The following is a 22835-nucleotide window of genomic DNA, read 5'->3' as shown; positions in this document are numbered from 1 at the left end:
ATTAACACGGAAATTCTAAAACTCCAGATAAAGTCTCCAGTTGAACATGTACAGAGAAGGAAGCCCTCTGCATTTCTTGTATTTGAGAAGATCAAACACTATAAGGAGGCTATTACCAGGATGGTGTTAAAATACCAAGCAATATATTTTTCCTACGAAGACAGATCAATTGCAGGGCATCTCAATTTCTCAATCCATTTCTCCCTCTAATTAAGATTCATTGGCACTATCACAAAATAGAGGACAAATCTCTTCCATCTTTTTCTTATTTTGGTGAAGAAATATATTCTACTTCTTTAACAAAAATCATTTCATAACTACCCTTGCGCATTTTTCCAAGTCCTGTAAAGTTGAGATGGATAATTTTATAACAGGTTAACACTTGCCTTATGGAAGAAGAGATTTTATTCAAATGACAGACACTGTGATTTTGAGACTACTTTTGTTCTTTCTGTAATTTTTGTACCATATGTCTTTACTTAAAGGAATTACCATAAACTCTTCAGCAGCTTAGAATCCAGCTCAGAAGAATACGTCTTTATGTCAATATGATGTATTGCCTCATATATTAATCATTGAAAACTAGATATCTATATATTTATAACCAGATATGATATGGAAGCAGAAAGAGAGCATAAATATCTTCATATTTTTCAGGTTGGTTTACACTTAGTGATTCCAGCAAGTCAGAGGCTAAAAGCACACTTATTTCCTCTCTACCTTGAAGAATCCTTTAAATAAAGAAAATCATATATTGTAAAATGTCTTTGTCAGATGATATCAATAATTTTTTAACTTTTAATTAAATGTTCTTTCTTTCTATATAATATCTTTGAAATAATGTATATTCCCTGTGATTCCAGGAAGAAACATATTCCAGGAGAATATCAGGACATGCAGATATTTGTAAAAACAAAAGTAATCTCAAATACAAATAGTAATCACTATATTTTTAGAAGTAATAATAAAACCTCCCTATTAGAAGAGCTGCTGAATTCCCAACACACATAAATCTTTTATTAAACATTTTCCCTCCCAATTTTTAGTGATTGTATATACTTGGAAAAAACAAAAATCATGCTTTTAAAATTAAATTATTTACATACACTCTAATCACTCTAAATTTTGTGACAATAAAGTCAGATGAATTGAACTAAAGTGATATCTATAAATTTATTCCCATTTTCATGAACAAGAACTTTAATTTACAAAAACTAAAATGATAAAATTTCAAATTGGTACTAAATTGATTTGATTCAACAGACTTTGTTATTTATCTATATATTTTATATATGTATTCATCAAAATAAAAATATATTGGGATATTTTCAAAAGGCCCCAAATATTTTCTCTTCTTGAATGCACAAAATCTTGATGTGTACAAGAATAGTATGAGATTTTTGGAATCACAAGCTTAGTTAGAATTTGGGGGTTTTTCTAGCAACAACAAATGTTGGCGAGGATGTGGAGAAAAAGGAACTCTTGTGCACTGTTGGTGGGAGTGCAAACTGGTCCAACCACTATGGAGAGCTGTGTGGAGATTTCTGGACCTACTAAACATAGAGCTTCCATATGATCCAGCAATTCCACTCCTTGGTATTTACCCAAAGGACACAGAAACATCAATTCCAAAGAGCACCTGCACTCCTATGTTTATAGCAGCACTGTTTACAATAGCTAAGCTTTGGAAACAGCCCAAATGCCCAAAAATAGATGACTGGATCAAGAAGATGTGGTACATATATACCATGGAATATTTCTCAGCATTCAAAAAAGATAAACACATGCAATTTGCAGCAACATGGATGGCACTGGAAGGGATCATGCTCAGCGAAATAAGCCAAAAAGAAAAAGAAAAATACCGGATGGTCTCACTCATAGCAGGAATCTAGAAAACTTAAATAAGGGACCAGGAAAATGAATATAAGAAAGTGAAAATCAAAATCAACAAAAAACTATGAACCAGAGACACTTTTTGGGGGGTGGGGGGCGGGAGGGGAAGGATTGGGGTCAGAATGGGGCGTTTGCAATTGTATGGGGGAATATAAAAATAAAATTAAAAAAAAAAAAAAAAAAGAATTTGGGGGTTTTTGGCTTAAAAATTATTTCTTTTTTTTTAAGATTTCTTTTTTATTTATACAAGAACCGGGGTACAGCCCAGATCTGTGGGAGGGTGAGAGGATTCACCAGAGACAGAGCAGGGAACAGAACAGGTAGACTGACGAAATATACTGCTGGGGGGAGCAGTGGGCAAGATAGGAGAGGTCTGCCATGCCATGCGGAACCCTTGCCGGCTGGCAGGGATCGAACCCGCACTGCAGAGGCTGTGGGCAGGGTCACAGTGCTGTGCTCAACCACATGCGCCACCAGGGGAGGCCACTAAAAATGATTTCTAAGCTCATATTTTAATAACTTTTTCCCCCATGAAACAGTATCATTCTGTCACTATATTATTATAGAATATTCATTGTTCCTGAAAGGACATTTAGTCCCTCCTCCCCTCCTTTGGTTGATTTTTCTTAACTCTTTGGTCTTTCTTGAACAGAATCATAATGAAACAGAAGTTTGTTTCTAAGAGAAGGCGCGCCACTGAATTCTTGTTTCAATAGTGAGTAGGAGTTCTTGATAGATGCACACTGTAACAAAATCTTCCTTTCCAAACCTGCCTGAAAATATATTTTCCCTTCATGAAGAAGGAACACCAGAAATCAGTTGTGGAAAATATGAGGTAGGAAAGAGTGACAAATGAGAATATTGAGGTTAAAAGAAAAGCTTTCTTTAGATATTGATGGCCATCATATGTTCATTCACAATGGATATTATTGCTCTTTCTTCTTTCTGTCAGGATGGGTGCTTTATCTCTTTATTGATAAGAAGAGTTGAACTATCCCAAGTCTAGCTCAATATCACAGGGGAAATATTAAATATTTATACAGTCCTCTCCAAGATTAATTGCTTTGTTCAAACATACCATGTATAAGCAAGATTAAGGTTGTGGTAAACTCAAGCTCCTTGGTTAAAAAAAGGTGTGAATATTTCATTTGCTCTAGAGCTGAACTTAAGAGTCAATAGGTAGAACTTTACTCCTAACTCTATTCAATACAATTACGATGAAATAGAAGCTTAATACAACAATTTTATTCATTAGATCATTCATTTAGAACTATTTTTTATAAATATGAGTATCTGCCCTTTGCAATGTTTAGATAATAGCAATCAGAGAAGACAATTGGTGAACCATACTCTGATTTTGTAGTCAACATGGGCAATTCATTGATGATGCCATAGGTATTACATGGAGAGGAAGGAAAGAGAGAAAAGTAGAATTGTGAAAGTCAAAGGAACTCACTATCAGAATCTAAAGCAGAATATTCAAATACTCTTCAGACATATAACTTTAATCTTTTAAATAAGATTGTCCACAAGGCAACAGAGATACATTCAGAAAAGATCTCTTAGGCAATAAATGAAAAGATTCTCCTATATGGTAAAACCATATTTTATCTACCAAAACCAGAAGGAATGGATAAGTCATGTGATTTTCACTATATTTTATAAGCTAGCTTTCTCACATAGATTCAAACTCTTACCAATGAATCATAACCAATAATGTTAACACTTCTAACTCCCTTTTAGTGTAGGAATTTTTAGCTTATAATATGAGGAAGCCAACATGAAAATTAATGAGAATTGCTTGTGGCAGCAAATAAACATTCATATGATTCTTACCTGCCCCCCTTTAGGCTGGTATTTGATGTTGTCTGTGGATCCTATTTTGGATTTGACATTCTTCAGGTCTGGCAGTGGTTGGTTAATAAGTCGAAGCTGCTTGGGAGTAGCGGGGGATTTTGGAGGAGTACGTATGATAGCGACTTTCTTCTCACTAGGTACCAAGATGGCAGATTTGGGGGTTCCTGGTGTGTGTGGGGTCCTGGGATAGCTAGGGGTTCCAGGAGTGCCCGGTGTGCGTGAAGAATAGCTTGGTGGGGTGCCAGGAGTGATGGCGGTTGATCCAGGGGTAGTGGGAGTTGAAGTCCCACTTTTTCCTGCTCTGCGAATTGGCTCTGACCCTAGATTGACAAAATCAAAACCAAACCACAGCATCAGAAAGTTCTCCTCAAGGCATCCCTCTTCCCACAGGTTGTTAGAAATTGTAATGCATTAAATTTCTAAAGTGTTTAGAATGTTGTTATATATTACAACAACATTCAAAAAGTGAGTCTCCTTTTTTAGGCTCACTACCTGGTGACACTCTTTTGAACATCCATTGCTATAAATGCAAGGACAAGACTTGGGTGTTCCTGATTATTTATTCATAATCCTCATTAGGAATGTGTCAAAACATATTTTCTACTTGTGTCACCATTAATGCATAAGGGTTGGCCTTAAGTTTTTGTTGTTCTTTTTTAATTTTATTTATCATCAGTTTATGAAACTATCCCCTAAAACACATACAATGATATAAACCAACATTACCTCAATAAAAATAACTGGGAAAACTTTAAAAAAAGATTCTGCACTCAAATGTTCGATGTGGGATGTTTCCTGAAGACTCCTTGAACGATAAGTGGAACATTAATTCTGTATAGCAAGTACATTGACATCCATTTAACAGGGAACACAATATTGACTCCTGTCAAAAGTTATTTACTGAGTTTCATTTCAATGTTACTTCAGTGGCTTACATAGAGGAACACCACAAACTACATATGTGTTTATGGGAAGCTGTTTGATTATGTCAGAAATTGTTTTACTTTATCATGTATTTCCTTTGTTAAGGAAATTTGTCTCAGCTCTTAATATATTAAAAAAATCTCTATCCTTCGATAAGTAGAACATTTTAACAATATATTCAAAGTGAACCTGTACCTGACTGTGTTTTCTCCCACACTGTCATTACTGGTTTTCAGGTAGGGGTCAAATCAATAACCACTTAATGTTAATAAGACAGAATATTGTGAGACACACATATATGCCTCCTTGGGCTTAACCTCATTTTATCATTCGACTCTTCCCTCATTATCCTACACTAGGTATCTCTTGTTTTATCTTTTTTCATGTGTTCTGGATGCCATTTCAATTTTTTTTTTAAAGAATAATGATACAGAGAAGAGAATAACACCTTACAGATTTCAAAGCACTTCCCTGTATACCAAACATTTGATAACCAAACACTGGCAATAGTTAAGGCATTTCTTATTATTTCTAATGTTAAAATAAGGGCATGGAGGGGCCTCCCTGGTGGTGCAAGGGGTTAAGACACAACCTATGAAGTTATCCACAGCCACTGCAACACAAGTTCGATCCCCAGCCCCAGAGCTACCCACATGGTGCAGCAGACCTTTCCTGACTCGCCCGCTGCTCCCCTCAGTAGTGTATTTCATTCAAACCCCCTATTCTGTTCCCCACTCTGTCTCTGGTGAATCATCTCAACCCCACACCTCTGGCCTATAGCCCAGTTCATGTATGCATAAATAAATAAATCTTTAACAAAAAAATTCAAATCTTAAAATAAATAAATAAAATGAGGACACTGAGATTCATTTACCCTGATAATACCAAATTCTAAATCAGATATATTTCACTTCTTAACATTGTTTAGCTTTCTCTTAATTCGAAGAATCTTTTATCTAAAAGTAATATTGATTCCAATAACAGAACATTTATTTACATTGTTTACATTTGTTAAACAGATTTATTCCCTTTTTTGGGTATTTTTGAGAAAAAGCAGCATTTTTATTTTTTATGTATTTTTTGTAAAATCAATGAATCTAGAAATTTTATAAAGGATAAAGGTATTAACTCATTTATGTTAAAATCAATGATGTGAAACAGGTATTGTTAACGAACACATTAGAGGTGATTAGAGCAGGAAGTTCCTTCTGGGAAGGGGATAATTAATCTTTGCTTAAACATTTACAAGGAGTTAGCTCAAGATGGCCCCTTGGATAATTATAACCTATAGATAATATGTAACTAACTCTCAGTCTAGATTCAGACTCCTGAAAGAACAGAACAAGTTAACTTCCTTTTTCAGTGAGCAGTTTTCACATGTGAAGTGAAAGCAACCTCATGTCCTTTTGGTCTTTTACCATAAAGGTAAAACATAGACTATTCAACTGACAATATGAAGTAGGAGATAGGAAGATAAATTACTGCGACTTCTGTTATCAGATATATTTCCCTTTCTTTTAATCTGCAGAATCTTTTATCTACAAATAACATTTATCCCAATAAGAGAACATTTATTTACATTACTTACATTTATTATATAAATTTATTCACCATTTGCGGTATTTTTTAGGAAAGACTTTCCACAAAAATGACATGTCAACCAACCACCTCCAACTTGGGTTTTGGTGGCTTCCTTGCTACAAGGTTTGTTTATCTACTCAGATTTTTATACAGATTTGAGTTACTCATGATGCTCTTTTGAAAAAATCTCACCAACCTTATGACTTTTTTTTAAAGATTTATTTATTTATGCATACAAGAATTGGGGTTTAGGCCTGAGGTGCCGGGGGGTGAGAGGATTCACCAGTGACAGACTGGGGAGCATTGGGCGAGACAGGAGAGCTCTGCCGTGCCATCAGGGTCAGCTCCCTGCCAGGGATTGAACTCATGTTGCAGTGGCTGACGAGAGCTTGATAGCACTGACATTTTAACCTCTGTGGCACTGGGGAGGCCCCAGCAAACTTATTTCTTCCTCAGCTGTTTTCTTTATAATTTCAACAGGTCTTGAATAGCTCAGTTCTTCTGGGAAGAGGAGTTGGGTCAATTTTGCATCACTTGCTACTGTATCTAGCACTGGAGGCTTTCATAGAGCCTGGACACAGTTGAAGCGCAACTTTTTTTTTTTTAACATTTTAATTAATTTTTTATTGAGGTAACATTGGTTTACCTTGTTGTTTGTGGTTTTTTTTTTAAAGATTTATTTATGCATACAAGAACTGGGGTACAGGCCAGAGATGTTGGGGGGTGAGAGGATTCACCAGAGACAGAGTAGGGAGCAGAAAGGCAGATCTACTGAAATACACTGTTTAGGGGAGCAGCAGGTAAGTCAGGAGAGGTCTGCTGCACCGTGTAGGTAGCTCCCTGGCCAGAGATCAAACTCGCGCTGCAGTGGCTGAGGATAGCTTCATAGTGCTGCATCTTAATCCCTTGAGCCACCAGGGAGGCCCCATGTGTTTTAGAGCTTTAAGATCTCTCCCTTCAGGTATTTTACCACCTCACACCCACCACCAAACACCCATAGTCCCCCACCATAGTCTGTTGTGCTCCCCCCTACTTTGTTCTCTCCTCTCCCCCTACCCCTGTGAAACATATTTTCTATGTAATAGTGTTAATTAACTCAGAATTTATTCTAGTCATTAAAATGACAATTTGGAGTGTTTCCTTATAGTGCTGAACCTGAAAACGCTAAATCTAAGATGCTGAAACAATTTATAGGATATTTACGAGTTCCTCTATTAAACTATGGTCTTATTTATTTCGCCAGTGTCTTTCCCTTTTCTTGTGTTAAATGAAGTTCTTGCATATCATTGTTTCTTTCAAATCTTTGCTTTTTAGTGAGAGATGTTACATTTATTTGTTAATTTATTGAGGTAACATTGGTTTACAACGTTGTTTGTGTCTTAGAGGGGTAGGATCACCCCTTCAGTCAAACTTGTGCAAAATGGGAGACCATTCTTGCATGCAGTTAAGGAGTTAATAGGCAACTGGGAGTAGGAAATTGCTTGCTTTTCTGTTCTATGCCTCTTAGTTATTGCTGTGTAGAGATAAAAGTTACTGATCCTGTCTTCAGAAGCGTGTCAGTTATGTTCATTAGCAAATAATATGTTTATGAATGTAAGTAAAGTTAGGAAGTCAAAACAGAATTAGCTGAGAACATAAAAAGCAATTTATATACAGATGCATTTTAAAAGGCAGAGAAGAGCAACTTGAAGATGTGGATTTATGGAACAAGTGCTGCTGGTTTGCTTCCATAGCAACAAACACAATTCAAGGTGTGTCTTTTTCCTGCCTTTGTCTTGTCTCAAACATCTTTAGGGTTATACTGATATCCAATTCCAACTCCAGATGGTTGGAGTTAAAGTCTTTTCTTTCGAGATTACTATCTCAAATTAGTTGACTATTTTCCTTTTTGCTAAGGTGAAAAAAGAAGTCTTAGTGATTTCAAAGTGTTGCTAGCATATGTTTCAAAAGATATTAATACTTCATGAAGCTAAATGGTGTATGGCAAATTGCTCTTATTATAATAAACACTTCCATTGTAGGCAAAAAATACATTTAAGTGTCATGCAAAATTGAAGTCCCACTTGAAGTGGGACTATTATTAATTTTTTTAAAAAAAAAGTGGTAAAATTAAATTAATGTGAGAATAGTAGAAGCAGCAATTCCACCATTTCGTAATGGATTTTAAATGACTGAGATGCTTTCTTTCAAATGTTTCTGTTTTTTAAATGACAGAGATACTGTTCTTGAAGTAATTCTACATAGCAGTTCTCTAGCACTATTTCTTCCAAGTAAATATAAAGAAGACATTAAGAGGGCAAGTTGTGAAGTTGTCAGTGGGCTGCAAAGCAAAATCAACCTCTTATTAGTTATGTAGTGTTGGACAAATTATCTTCTCTAAAGGTCATTCATTTAGCAGTAAATTTAATGGGAATTTAACTTATCAGAATTGTTAATTTAGTAAATAATGTGACAGCGTTTTAGCATCTATATGTACTCAATAAATGGTAGTTATTTTGCTATAATAGAAAATATTTATGAAAATAATTTAATCCATGCTTTACTTGATAGTTTTGATAGTAGCACATCATATAAGCAGGTAATGGTAGGAATATTTTTATATTGTTTATACAAATTGTGATAGTCATCAACCAGTTCATTTTAGGTCATCAAGCAAAATAAATGGAAGCCATTGCACTGAATACACAATGCTTACAATCTCATTAGAATGCAAATTCTTAACAAATTGAGTAGGATCCTAGGTTTTTACTTTTGACTTTCTAATTGGATTTTAGATTTGGAATTCCAATAAGGGTTAAGGTTAAAAAGATATTTCTAAAATCCTTGACTATTGGTTTCCCTATTAATTACTCCTTTCACATTTTCTTTTTTACTCTAAATTTGAAAAGAGAAAATATGTTCTGAGACAAACGACTTTACTCATTTCCCCCATCAATTGTTTTGATTGAAACAACTGATTTGAAATATCAAAATTCTGAATTTTCTTATTCTTTAGGACAAATATAATCTATTATTAATGCATTACTTATTTGAAAACTATAAACTATAAATACTTAAGGAAATTGAAAAAAGAAAAAGACTACAAAGAAAGTGATGCCAAAATAAACCTACTGGTGGTCCGCCTTGCTGAAGAGGAGATAGAACTGTTGAGAGAGAAGGAATTTTCATCTCTGTCCCCAGATACACCTCTGCGGGGAGGAAGGATGGAAGAGGGTCTTGGGAGAGAAGAGCGCTTTTCTGGACTCTTGCTTACTCCATCCTGATTGGGGAAAACAAAAGGACACTAAGTTGTTGTGCGTCTTTATTTTAACCATACAAAGTGATCACAGCTCTGGCTATTTCTCCTCCTGTGCTGATTCATGAACTTCTTTTAAAATGCATGACTTAATTTCAGATACCTAAAAACATTTCTACTTCAAAACCTCGAATTCATATTTACCTAAAGCTTTTATAAAAATATATTACTTTGGAATCAGTCTTAGTGGCTGTGAAGTTCAAATCCTAAGTGTTACCATAGGTAAAATGAGTTTACTCAAGCAATCTTCAGTAAATTAATGATTTCACGGAATAGTCTTCATTAACATGATAATTGATTAATCAGAAATTACTGACATAGGATACTGCATACATAATAAACTAGCAATGAGCACTGCCACATATTATGCACCTTCGTGACATAATTCTAAGCATTTTATATCTATCTCTGATTTAATTCTTACCACAAAATTTTATGTGCATTTTATAGCTGAGGAAACAGGTTTAATTAATGTATGTAAACTTTTTAAGATCACCTAGTTGGTAAATGGCAGAGTGGTATTAAATTATGATGTGTCTGAGGTCAAATCCAAATTGTCTATTATATACAAAATAATCTGTTACTATTAGACTATATAATACTATGTATAATGTGGCATATGTAATATGTATTTTATTTGTATTTGAAATTTTAATATAAAATAATACATTAATAATGGATGATCTACATAGAATGGGATTTTTACAAATAATTAGACTGTTCATCATTGTTGACTTTTAGTTTGCTTTGTTTTTAATAAAATGCATAGTTTATATGTCAAGCACTAGGGTATTTAGTCTTTGTTTATATATATATACGTATATATATACATATATACGTATATATACATATATACGTATATATATATATATATATATATACGTATATATACATATATACGTATATATATACGTTTATATATATATACGTATATATATATATATATATATATATATATATATATATACACTGAATTGTATCCTATAACCTCCCAAATTATATTTCTTCCTGTACCTTCGATTAACCTGCTGCCTTACCTTGTTCCCTGATTCTGAATATGGCAAACGGTCTGCAGAGCCTGCTGAGGAGGGCTGTGTTAAAAAACTGTCAGAAAATGTAGGCTTTTTAGTCGTACTAGGGCAGGCTGAGCTGCATCTTGGGGACTTTGTGCTACCCTGTAAGGCAGGAATCTTTGACAAGGTAGAATTCTAGTCATGAAAGAAAAACAAACAAACAAAAACACAAAATAAACCAAACAATGAAGTAAAAGGAAAATTAAAAAAAGTATAAACACATAAGAAATTAAATATCTACTTTATATAAGAACACGTGATAAATGGTTATAATCAATGATAGAGATGCGTAGTGACAGCAAAAGATTTCCATTAATCATCTGTTTTAACTGAAATTAACTTATGAATATTCAAATATGACAATAAAAATCAAAATAATCTCTATGGATTCTATGTATAAGATCTCTGATTGATTTATTGATCTTATAATGAAACCATATTTGGAAAATTTCTTGAGAGCCTACTAGAATTGTTCCTTTAATAAACATAGCCTTTAAAATATGTATACTCAATATCTGCATCATTTTTCAAAACTTTAGAACAAGGTAAACTTAAGCTCTAAAAATGGGAAATATCTTTTAAAGTTTCAGATTATCTTCATTATTCTATCTGAAAATTGCTAAGTTTATAGATAATGAGCTCATGAGTAAAATATAGACTAGGGCCCAAGTTATAACATAGAATTAATTAAGTTTTCATGTACAGTCTACTGTTTGCATGATGTGTATACATTCTAAAAATGAAAGTCAGCACTAAAGATATTTCCCACAAAAATCACAAGGTTTAATTTACGGGTGTTGATAATCCTTGGAGAGATTGTTGGCAAATGTAAGTGGGTAGGATATGTGGTTTCTGGAGAAAGCTATGCTGACATGCCACATGTCTCAGGGAGACTGTTAAAAATACAATATGACAAAACCAAGGAGATTTTAATCTTCAAATAATTAATATGATGTTTTAGCTGTTACAAAGATAGGTGATGAAACAGATTTTTATCTCTGGTTTTAATTTTCATACCCACTTCAACAGAAGCATAAGCATTCACAAATTGCACAAATTGGTTCATGTCTTATAGACCCAACATTTTGAGTAGGAAGTGTAACTGGGTTAACACAAGTCGTTCACTTTTGCTTGATGCAACCCACCAAACAATGAGTTTCCAAAGTGTGATGTAAGAAAGAAAATGAAGTGCTTGGATTGCCTCAAATTATGAAAGACAGCATGTAAGCACATGCTACAAACAAATACAAAATGAAACAAATCAAAAATCAAATAAAATGAAAGATTGTAGGTCATATTCACAATAAAGATCAATTAAAATAGAAGATACTGGTTATGGAGGGTAAACTAAATATCAGAGACAAAAACGGGTTAATCTTTCCCAGGAAATACATAGGAAGAGGATGAGGTTATAACATAGGGAAAAAGAGGATGTAAAGTGAAAAAAAGTTATAAGAGAGAGCGGCCTATTCTCTTCTCCAGAAAGATGAGATGAGCATTTTCAAGGAAAAAATGTTAGACTTGTACCAGACTATGTTTATGGTTTCTGTCCTAAATATAAAGCACTGTCAAGTTCTGTTGAGTGACTTTAAGGTCTAGGGCCTTGAATATTTCCTAAAATTTTTCAAAAAATGTCCACTTAAAATGTCCTTTTGGAATGTCTCAGACTTCTATATCTGCTACTACAGATTTCTACCTTTCAATAATATAATAATAGTAGTAGTAGCAGTAGCAGTAGTAATAGCAACAGTACCTATTGAATAAGCACTATGCTTTAGAGTCTATAGAGTATATTGCTTTATAAAATTACTACATTTAATTTTTAAAAGTTGGATCAAGAAATTTTTACTCTTCCTCTTATTTTTGGAAAATTAGGACATAAATAAAAGGTCAAGATTTGGACCTAGTCTGTTTCCTAGTCTTGTTGTTAACCATTGCAATTTACTAGCTCCCCATCAGAAATGGAACATAGAGCTACAAATCTGAAAATCACAGTATGCTTGAAATAAAGCCAGATATTTATCAAAGTAATAAATGGATTTTATTGCTTGCCATAGGTCCAGGAATATGTCTGAAATATAAAAAAATTATCAAAGTTCCTTAAGTTCAAGATGATATAATTGTTATTTGAAATCAAATTTATTTTTCACAATAAATGAAAAATAGAAATCTAAAGTCTTATTAGGGTTTAGAAGACTAAACAAAGAAGTATGATTTATGTATAATATATCATGACTAAGATCCAGAACACTATGATAAACTACTAATTAATATCTTCAAATTATTTAATTCTGGGATTTCATTAAGGTTCTAAATTTCTTCTCTCAATCAGAAAGGAGTAAAACTACTCCATATTGGATTTGGATTTTTTAAAACATCTTAAACATATGATTAATAACATAAAAATAAAATTCACAAAAGAAGAACTAGAAAAGATTTACAGAAAGTTAAATATCAATAAAAGCTCATTAAAACAGTTCATCCATATAACTTGACAAATGTATTAAAATACAGGCATATCTAGCAATAATTTAGACCATTAGTACTTTCTTAAAAAACTGGAGGGTATATAAGTGGGTAAAACCTTTTTTAAAGGTAATGTGTCACAAAAATTTTAAATATGGACTTTATTCTCAGTTCAGTAATTTTACTAAGAAGTCCCAAGAAGATGCATATGGATGCACTCATAGATAGAGTAAAAAAGATTTCTATGGTAATCTTGTTAAAATAACCATAAAGGTTTGCCAAAAAATAAGATTTTATTTTTATCACTGTAAATAAATAAAATGCAATGTTATGTTGTCATTATAATAAAATAAGGCACAAAAGAGTCAGTGACATGGGCATCTTTTACTGTAATAAATTGACATAGTGTTTCTATAATCCTATAAATGTGTAGAAAAAATAGTTTGCATCAAAATGGAAAATATAATTAGCTTCAGATAAGGGGATTGTAATTTTCTTATTTTTTGCTCATTTATATTGCTTAATTTTCTCACAGTGTTATTTTATAATAAAATCAACTAAATGTATTATAAATTATAAAATATAGCTTATTGTTGATTGCGGTAGCTTGTATTGATCCTCTGAAAGGCAAATAAATTGGGCCCCCTCACACTTTTGCTAAATCATTGGGCTCTTTCTTACACTTCTGTCTTATAATAAAGAGGTAGACTAGGTCACAGTTCTGCTCTCACCAATTAGCATCAAGAGTCATCCCACAAACATTAAGACATGCCTGAAAGCCACCAAGAATTATTCTGGGTGAGTGACTGATTTAAAATGACATCTAAAAGTAAACATTTAAAATATAAACTATATGTACAGTTATTATGATGTTGCCACTAACATCAAAGAGAATTTCAAATGAAGAAAAAGGAAAAAGTTATTTTACTCACAGAGACTTTGTCCTTTGCCTGTTTAAACACACTGGGAGCCTGTGTTGATTCACCACCTGCTGTTGTCAACAAGAAAAGACACAAAGAAACCCCAAACTTAGCGGCCAAAAACCACATAAATGTACATTTAATACCTTCTGGATATTCACTGTGTCAACACAATGCTTATTTTGAGACTCAAACTCGGTATATCTGAAGAGACCTAACATTAAGGCATGTCGCTCCCACTATGAGTTCATGGTAATTAATATAACCCAGTGTTTACCAGAGCACAGGTAAGCACAGCAAATAAACTTCTACTGGTTACCAATGTACCTTTAAATTACTATTACATGAGGATAGAAACTTTAGAACAGAAGTCACAGAAAAACAGCAATTCAAATGATGTAGGGGGATGGACTGATTTCTAGGGTTGGCATCATATAAAGGAGTTTTTATGAAGAATTCCTAACTCCTTGTTGTAGCCACTGGCATACCTACCGATATTTCTGCATTTTATATCCCAAACTGCCAACCCCTTTCCCTCTGTACCCCCCATTCATGTCACAATACGAACGACACACTTGTTTGAAAAGCGTCACAAAAGCAAAGAAGAAAAATAACTTGTCCAGGAGAGAAAACATGACAGGAATTTTAAGTTCGGCAATACAGAATATGTTCTACACATGCACTTCCTGTATGATATTATTACCACATCTGTTACTGTTGTTTCTCTTACTGCTGTTTTGTACTTCTGGTTTCAGAAGTCATCCGAAAATGTCATCTCTAGCATATATTCTGTTGATGACTTATCTGACTTGACTTAAAAAGCTCTCATAATGGGAAACAATCCTTTGTATGTTGGAAAACTATCCTTATTTTAAAATTGTGCTTAGAAAATGAATTTGTGCATTTACTCCCTCAATTTTCTTTCATAAGAGAAAACCTCAGGAAAAAAAAAAATACTTATTCTTCTAAACACTCTGAATGAGTTTCAAAAAGCTACCATATGCAGCTCCAGCACACACAAAAAATAACTATCTACAATGTGCTATATGGCACCGAGGAATGGCTAGTAAGATTATTTTCAGATTCTGGAACTAATGTTCTTTAGCTTGAAGAAGCAGTGCAAATAGTGATTCCCTACTATTTCTATAAATCAAATTTCTCTGACTTACATAGTTTGTGTCAAATCAATGACACCCATATTTGGTATATGGCTTCTGTTTCAATATCTTAGCATTGAAAAAGAGAAGGAAAGATACTTATTACTCTGATTAGTCCAAAGATCTTCAACTTCCTTTAGTAAATTAGTTTAAAAGGCAATTTTCTCCCAGTGTTGTCACTCAATTCCAATGGCATATAGGCACTTCCCCAATCATGTGATATCGCCTCTGAAATTCGGTGGTCCTGATATATAATCTTTTTTCCTTTCATATAAGATAGAGGATTTTTATGCTTAAACCAAAAGGTTCTGCCTGCCCCACCTTTCAATAACAAGAAGAAAAAATTCCAGTTTAGGAAAATGAATTAAGATATGACTTAAAGATTTGCTAATTTCCTAACTTAGAGGAACTTATCAACCTGAATATTTATCATCAAGGTTTGTGTATAATCACAAGTCTTCCACTTTCAAATACTGCCTTAGATACTAGTTCATGAAGGAAAGCACACGATTCCTATGTGAAAAGCACAAATCTAGGATAGTTGGAGTTTTTGATGCAACTCAAAACTATGATGATAGTGACTATCATCATAAAACCATCAATTATCTTGACTTCCTTTTTCTTACAAAAGTTAGTTCTGCCATTAATCTTTAAAACCATGAAAAAAAGATTTGTGTAAAGGTAGGGATAACATATAATGGAAAGGAAAATATTCCTTTCTGATTCAGAAATCTGTTATCTTACTTTGTAGACTGCAAGTGTGCCACTGATATTAAAATAAAATATATTTAAATTGAGATTAACAGTATATTTGTACACTTAAAATGAACACTTTGCACTGAAATTTAGTAATCAAGCTTGCCCTGAAGATAATTTTATGGACTTTCACTAGGATTTGCAACATGTTTCATTCCATCACTTTTTCAAACAGTAGTAAAACAAGTATATTTGAAGAAGACAGAAAAATAGAAAGGTAGCAAAGTCTAAGTCAACATAAATTCTGAGATATTGAGGAGGAAGGAGTTTTATCTTAAAATTTTGACTACTAAGTTATACAGGAAAATTTAGCAGACTGAATCCAACACATTTAAGAAAAATCCCACGACGAAACAGCTAAAAGATGTAGATTAAAATCCTATTTATATTTGTACATGAGGAATCAAATTTGATGGGATTACCAGACAATTTCTTTTTCCTTTTATCCACAGCAGAGTAATTTTCCAACCACAATTTTATCCCAGATTTGCTTTCCATTTTTAATTTCAAAATCACTTGTGCATTCTTGGGGGTTTCAGTAAATTCATCAACATCAGTAACAGATTTGGCAGTGACAATGTGAAAAACAGGACAAATATGCATGAGTTTAAGCATGAGGGAGATAAATAAGCAAAATAATGAGAATGCATACCACGGTTATATTCATCGCCATTGTCTAACCAAACACACAGAATGAAAATACGAATCCCCAGAACGTGACATTAGAGCACAATGCCAAGATACAATCACTGTTAAGTCTGAGTATGACAAAGAAACAGATGATCATGACCTCTTCTGCAGGAAGGGAAAAAAAAAAGAATAATGATACAAGACACTTAATAGCAAAATTGTTCATGACTGCTGAGATTCTTGGAAGAAAAACAAAATGAAGAAGCTGCTACAGCAATGAGATAAAAAAAATACGTGTCTATGTTTGCCAGCCACATTGCAGAATTGATCAGTCACCTGTCGTTTTCCGCTTAACACAGGAGAGATGAGTTGGTCTAGTATATTTGATGGCAGGTTTTAAAATGAATTTCCTGGAGGGAGAGTGGGCCTGAACTTCTGTTTTTTTAGCAAGTTCAGCCTTCTTATAAACTGCTATGAATAAGAAAACACAAAGAGCATACCATCAGGAAAAAATACACTTGGAGCAAAACCGAACGAAATTTCATAAAGCATAAGTTACCACTGTTAGGCAATTTCTTTGACAAAAAATTAATAATGAATTACTTCAAAAACATTTTTTAAAGAAGTGATTGTTAAATGAACCTTTTTTCCTTCTCACTTCATCTCTGGAGACTGTGCTAGGTTCCTTTTTAGCTATTTTTCTTTCAGGAGTGGAAATTCTGCCTCTCCCGGTTTTAAAAGGCTTTTCTTTTCTATGTTTCTCCAGAGATGGTCTCCGAGCTTCCTTTCCAGCTTTCTCCTCTTTAGGGATAGTTTCTAACTGTTCTGTCATCATGCTCCTATCATCATCTGCGGATCAAAGCAAATCATGACAACAACAACAACGAAAACAATTAGTAACAAATGTACAAAATCCTTCATAGAGCTAGCAAAATGCAAAGTCAAGAGATAAGGGGGCATTTAAAAAATGCTTAGAATGAAAAAAAAATGCCATTAGGGGACTGGATTTTATTTAGGAGTAGAAAAATTATAGTAAAAGAATGCACACCTTGAGTGTCCACCCAGAGGCTGTCAGCATCCATGATGGAGTCATCAATAGTGGTCTCATCTTTGTAATCATCATAGGTTTCTGTCTTATATTCTGACAGTGCAACCTCTCCTCTCTCAGGGGAAGCCGGGGCTTCTGGCGAGCCATCCCTGGGTTCTGCCTGGGCTTCAGCTGCCTCTCCTATTTCTAGCTCTTCTTCGGCATGAGGAGACGGTCTCCTTTCTACCTCAGGATGCTCAAGAGCTGCAAAACGCACACTGTGGGAACCTGACTCTCCTTCATCAGTTGTAGTTTGCACTACAGTGATGAAATCATCCTCGATGGTTACAACAGATTCAATCACTCCTTTGTGTTCACTTGGACAGGTTTCCACAAATTCCTCCCTGACACCTGGGACACCCAGGTCAGTAATTTGAAGGGTGTCTGAGCGGAAGAGCAGTTTATCATACTCTCCCTGAGCTTCTATCTCTTCTTCTTCAGTCTGAGCCTCTGTTGGTTCAGCCTTGATGGCTTCGAGCTCCGTAACATCAGATGGGGTGATGGATATATCTGGGGTCTCTTTGCCTTCTTCTTTCGGCAGCTGGATAAATTCCATCTGGACATCGGCTTTCTCATCTGGAGTCAAATCAGCCTCCGAAACAGCAGACGCACAAGGTATTTCCACTGACAATTTGATGGCAATCTCATCTTGAATTAGGGAAGATTCTGGGGATGTTTCCTTCTTGCCCTCATCAGCTTTCAAGGACTCCATGGTGAGGCTTTCGTGCTCACCACTGGATTCATAGGACTCTTCCTTGTCTACAGCCTCTTGGTGCACCAAGTCAGGCTTAGCTACCTTCTCTTTCACTTCGGTCTCACTGACTTTGGTGCCTTCTCTCACGTGGCCAGGCTCCACACCCATAAACACATCTGCCTCTTGAGGCGCTGTGGACGAGACGGTGAGGGCATGTGTAGCTTCAGGTTTAAGCTCTGTTGCCCTTCCCGCATCTACGGTTAGCCCCGCAGCCATCTGCCCAAAGTCACTGATTTTAATATCTAGTTGATTCTGGTCAGTTGTCTTAGCAGCAAAATCCATCCCTGGTTCAGCTTTTCTGAATGGTTCTACCTCCGCTAACTCTGGCACTGAACTAAGACCCTTTTCTGCTTTCTCACCCGTGTGGGGTGGCACATCTTTAGATAGTTCTTTGGCTGCAGATTGCTCATAGGTTACTCCTAATTCCAATGATTCAACTTTATCACCAGCCCCTTCTGCTTCCTTGGCATGTTCTTTTGAATCAATATGTTCTTCACTCTTTTCCAGCACAGTATCCAGCTTATCACTAGCTTTCCTCTCCAGATCAAACTCCCTCCCCAGTCCTGATTTGTCAGCGATACGCGGGGATGTTTCTTTCTCAGCAACGAATTCATCTTTGACTCTTCCGGCAGCCGCCAGTTTTACTTCAATCAATGACAGGTCTGTGGCCAAATCTCTTCGCGCTTTATCATCAGTGCCTTCATAAAAGGAGCCACTCTCTCCAGATACATTCTCACTGTCTTGAACAGGGGATGGGAGCGGTACTGTGTATTTATTGAACACACAGTAGCCCATATCTTCAGGCTGACTGTCTGTTTTCACCATGACGTGGTTTTCATCCGTGACAGGGGGTAAGCCAGTACTACTCTCTTCCATCACAGTCTCCGATGGGACCGATTTCCTCCTGGCCACCTCAGCATCTGCACTCATAGAAGCTAATCTTGACCTTGTGCCCGCCAGATCGAGCATTTCCGGCAGATCAGGGGCCATGACAGTACCATTTTTGTAATAATCTTTGGCTAGGAAAGGTGACTCACACGTCTCGCCTTGAGTATTTTCCCCTCTGGCAGCTTTTTCTTCTTCAATCTGCTCTTCCTCCTCTTTGCTCTCTATTGGGAAGCACGGGGCTTTCTCCACTGCAGGTGTCGTAGCTGGCAGGTAATCATCCCCTTCGTCCATACTTCCACTGGTGTTGGTTAGAATATCAGAAGCCAGAGGAGAAAGATCATGCCCCCGACCAAAGTTAAACCCCAGGGCTATGGAATCCAGGCAGGACATGGGCAAATTGATTGACATGCTTCTTTGTTCTATTGCGGATCTACCACCAAGTCCTAAACTCCTGCTTAGAGTCAAATCATCTTTATTTTTACTGTGGAGATCCCTTTTCTCCCCATACACTTTTGGATCAATAGTGAACATTCTTTCTTGAGGAGAGCTGGGTTCTTCAGGCAAATCAGATGGGTAACTCTGCGCGAGAGTGCTATATCCTGCTTCTTGTGCTGGAGTGCTGGGCTGGGTTTCTTTTGCTGCCTGAAGTCCCTTGTCACCATTCCTGTACATGGGAGATACAGTGTCAAAAGACTCTTGGATGCTTTCTCTTGTGTCACTCAGTTCATAGTAATCACTGCCAGGCTGGATGCTTTTTGTCACTTCCTCTTTCAAGGCAGACGTTTCGAAGTACTTGGACATTCCTGATTTATCTTCATAAAATGGCATGTCAAGCTCTGCTGATGTTGCAGACCCAATTCCTTCACTCTTACTATCTTTGTCAGCAATGTTTTCTTCAAAAAGGTCCTGGATTGCATTCTTTTCATTTAACGCCACGGGCTCTGTCACGCCTTTCTCCAAACTTACAGGGAATGAATTTGTGGTTGGCACTTGTTCTTTTGACAAAGTATGTTCTATGGAGGTCTGAATTATGCCAGTGTCTCCATCTGTCAGTTTGGGGGGTTCACTTTCTTTAGCAATGGCTTCTTCATCAAAAATGGTTGTTTTTTCTTCCAATTTTAGCTGAGGTTCCTTTTCAGTATGTGTAGATTCCTGCCCGCTGAGGGTGAAAGTCTCCTTTTCCTGTGCACTTTCTTGTTCATGGGCAGCTTTGTCTCCCCCCCAAACTTTCTCTGGGGCATATTCTTCTACAATCGGAATGTGAGCATCTTTGGGTGAGGTAATTGACTCTGAGGCTGTCACTTCTGCCTTCTTGTCAGGTTTATCTGTCTGGGGCTCTTCAACTTTAGACCTATCTTTGGCGGTCACTGGATCACTGGTTTCTCCCAGAGATTTTTTGTCATCTGGCTGTAATAGGGCAGGGGCAAAGGGTGATGATTCTGCAACTATTTCATTCCTTCTGACACCTAAAGGAAGAGTAAAGCTTCCACCCTGAAAGGGACTTGGCATGGGAGAATCAAATTGTTTCCCTTCCCATTTTGGGATATCCTCAAGCATGTCTTTCTCCTTCATAGGTGTCAGGGGGCCTGGAGATATTGGAGCAACTAAACCCCACTCATTCTTTTTAGTTTCCATTGGCATTTCCATGAACCAGTCTTTTTGCACTTTTGGAGATGGGGGCTCTGCAGGGAGACCAATACCAGGTACGGGAAAGCTTGGTTCTGTCTTCTGTTTCATTTCTTCAAGGCTGGCACCAAAAGTGTGCACAAATGGAGTGGGAGGCGATTTTTCTTCCTTTGTGTCTTGCACATCCTTTCTGTCAGGAGAAACTGTTGTCTCAGGCTCAGAAACTAAGGCAGCATGTTTAAGGTCTTCACCAGGCTTACTTTGTTTCTCTGACTCCTTTTGCTTCTTGTCTAATGGCTCAGCTGTAGAGGAAGTCAATTCCTGTTGATCATGGAACTCCATCTTCGAGGCTGTAAGTAAACCTGAAGTAATTGGGTTGATTTTTAAATAAATAATAGGCAAGTGCTTTCAGGCAGTAAGCTTCAAATTCTATGTTGAAATGACAAATGAATAGTAAGGTGAAAGGGAAAAACTGTGGAACATGCAAGCATGCTAGTCATTAAAAATGAGTATGAAAATGTCAAGTTGGAAATGCATTTGTACTATTGCAGAAATGAAAGCCCATTGTAAGCTAGTATGTATAGGAATTATAATAAGAATATATTTTGAATACTCTTTTTTTATTTTTCCTTTGTTTCATCTCTACTGAACAGTGTGTGTAGCTGTATATTATAGTAGAAAAAATATATGTGCCTTCTATAGATAAAATTGTAAGTTAAAAAATATTGAATAAGCAACTAGCATTATGGTACCAAAGAATATATATTAAGGACTAAGTATGAAAAAGGATTATTTCTACTGAATCTTTTGTTTTGTTTTCATATTTAAAAGAGAAATGGCAGGCCAAGAATAGTAGGCCAATTAACTTATAGTGATATTACTGGTAATAATTTCAGTTAACTTGATCAAGAAATGACAGGACCAATTTTTGGGGGCATTAAAAAGTTACCAGAAAAAAATTTGTATAAGTCATCTGAGATTAAATTTCAGAAATATGAGTATTTGCTATGGACTTTATAGGGTATGACCTAAGAATAGAGGAGCCAATTTCTTTCACATATTCAGAATTCTTAATCATTACTTATTCTGTATGATAAATTGAATAAAATCTGAATTATATACTGTTAAAACTTGAAAGTCATATTAGTAACACAACTTTAAAAAGAGTCAGTTGTCAATACGTCCTTCTCTTCTCAGTCCTGACCTTGACTGCCGGTGAAACACTGGCCACTATTGGCTTTACCATTGCTTCACAGAAAGTAAATGACTTCTAAATTTTGATTGTTCATCAAACCAAAAGGCTCAGAAATCTTGTGTCTTAAGGTCAAAGATATTTCACTGAGGTCATTAGAGCTAAGTGTAACCAAGTGGAAAAGACTTGAAGGAAATAATACTAAAGTTCGGGCATCTCTGGAAGACCAAGCGTATGCTTGTCATCACCTTATATACTTATGTGTTCTGTTCTAACAAAGATTAGATGAACAAAAACTCAAGAGTTATGGGGATGATCAAACAGGTTGGCTGCCATGGAGAGGGAATGGTATGAGAAGCAACAGCAGGAGCTTTAAGGAAACCAAACCAGTAGTCATCGAAGCATAAAAAATACAGCACATTGCGGTTGCAAACAAAAACGATTCTACCATTGAAGCGTCTATGTGCCAAAATCCCACTCTACAATTTGAAAGAAAAGCATATGAATTGCTGTCCCAAAAGTAAAATAAAAATATACATGTATTAGCAATGTGACTGGCAAACATTTGAGATGGGGGGCGGAAAAGAAGCTCACATAGCATCCTCAGCCTGGCTGCAAAGCATACTGTATCACAGCAACAGAAAACCAGGAACCAGCCGCAGCAGTGGAACACCAAGTGCCACACAGCGCCTGCGCAAGCCACACTCTCTGTTCATTAAGACTAAAACAGTGATCT

General features: G+C 35.7%; 1 protein-coding gene across 13 annotated transcripts in view; it reads right to left on the bottom strand.

Moving 5' to 3' along the window:
- The window catches only part of MAP2 (microtubule associated protein 2), a 291564-nt gene that overhangs the window by 15355 nt on the left and 253374 nt on the right, over positions 1 to 22835 (bottom strand). For 6 of the 13 annotated variants that reach the window (XM_054700035.1, XM_054700038.1, XM_037523950.2 and 3 more), the window contains 7 exons: positions 17601 to 21269; positions 17195 to 17401; positions 16889 to 17023; positions 14022 to 14080; positions 10588 to 10758; positions 9367 to 9514; positions 3730 to 4070 (listed from right to left, as the gene is read on the bottom strand). In XM_054700035.1, the coding sequence (XP_054556010.1) occupies positions 3730 to 4070; positions 9367 to 9514; positions 10588 to 10758; positions 14022 to 14080; positions 16889 to 17023; positions 17195 to 17401; positions 17601 to 21269 (4730 nt within the window). The other 7 variants (XM_037523961.2, XM_037523956.2, XM_037523955.2 and 4 more) reach the window with 5 other exon arrangements.

Source organism: Talpa occidentalis, unplaced genomic scaffold (assembly GCF_014898055.3).
Source record: "Talpa occidentalis isolate TD23 unplaced genomic scaffold, MPIMG_talOcc4v2.1 talOcc4.3, whole genome shotgun sequence".
Taxonomy (NCBI): domain Eukaryota; kingdom Metazoa; phylum Chordata; class Mammalia; order Eulipotyphla; family Talpidae; genus Talpa; species Talpa occidentalis.
This window is presented reverse-complemented; position numbering and strand designations above follow the sequence as displayed.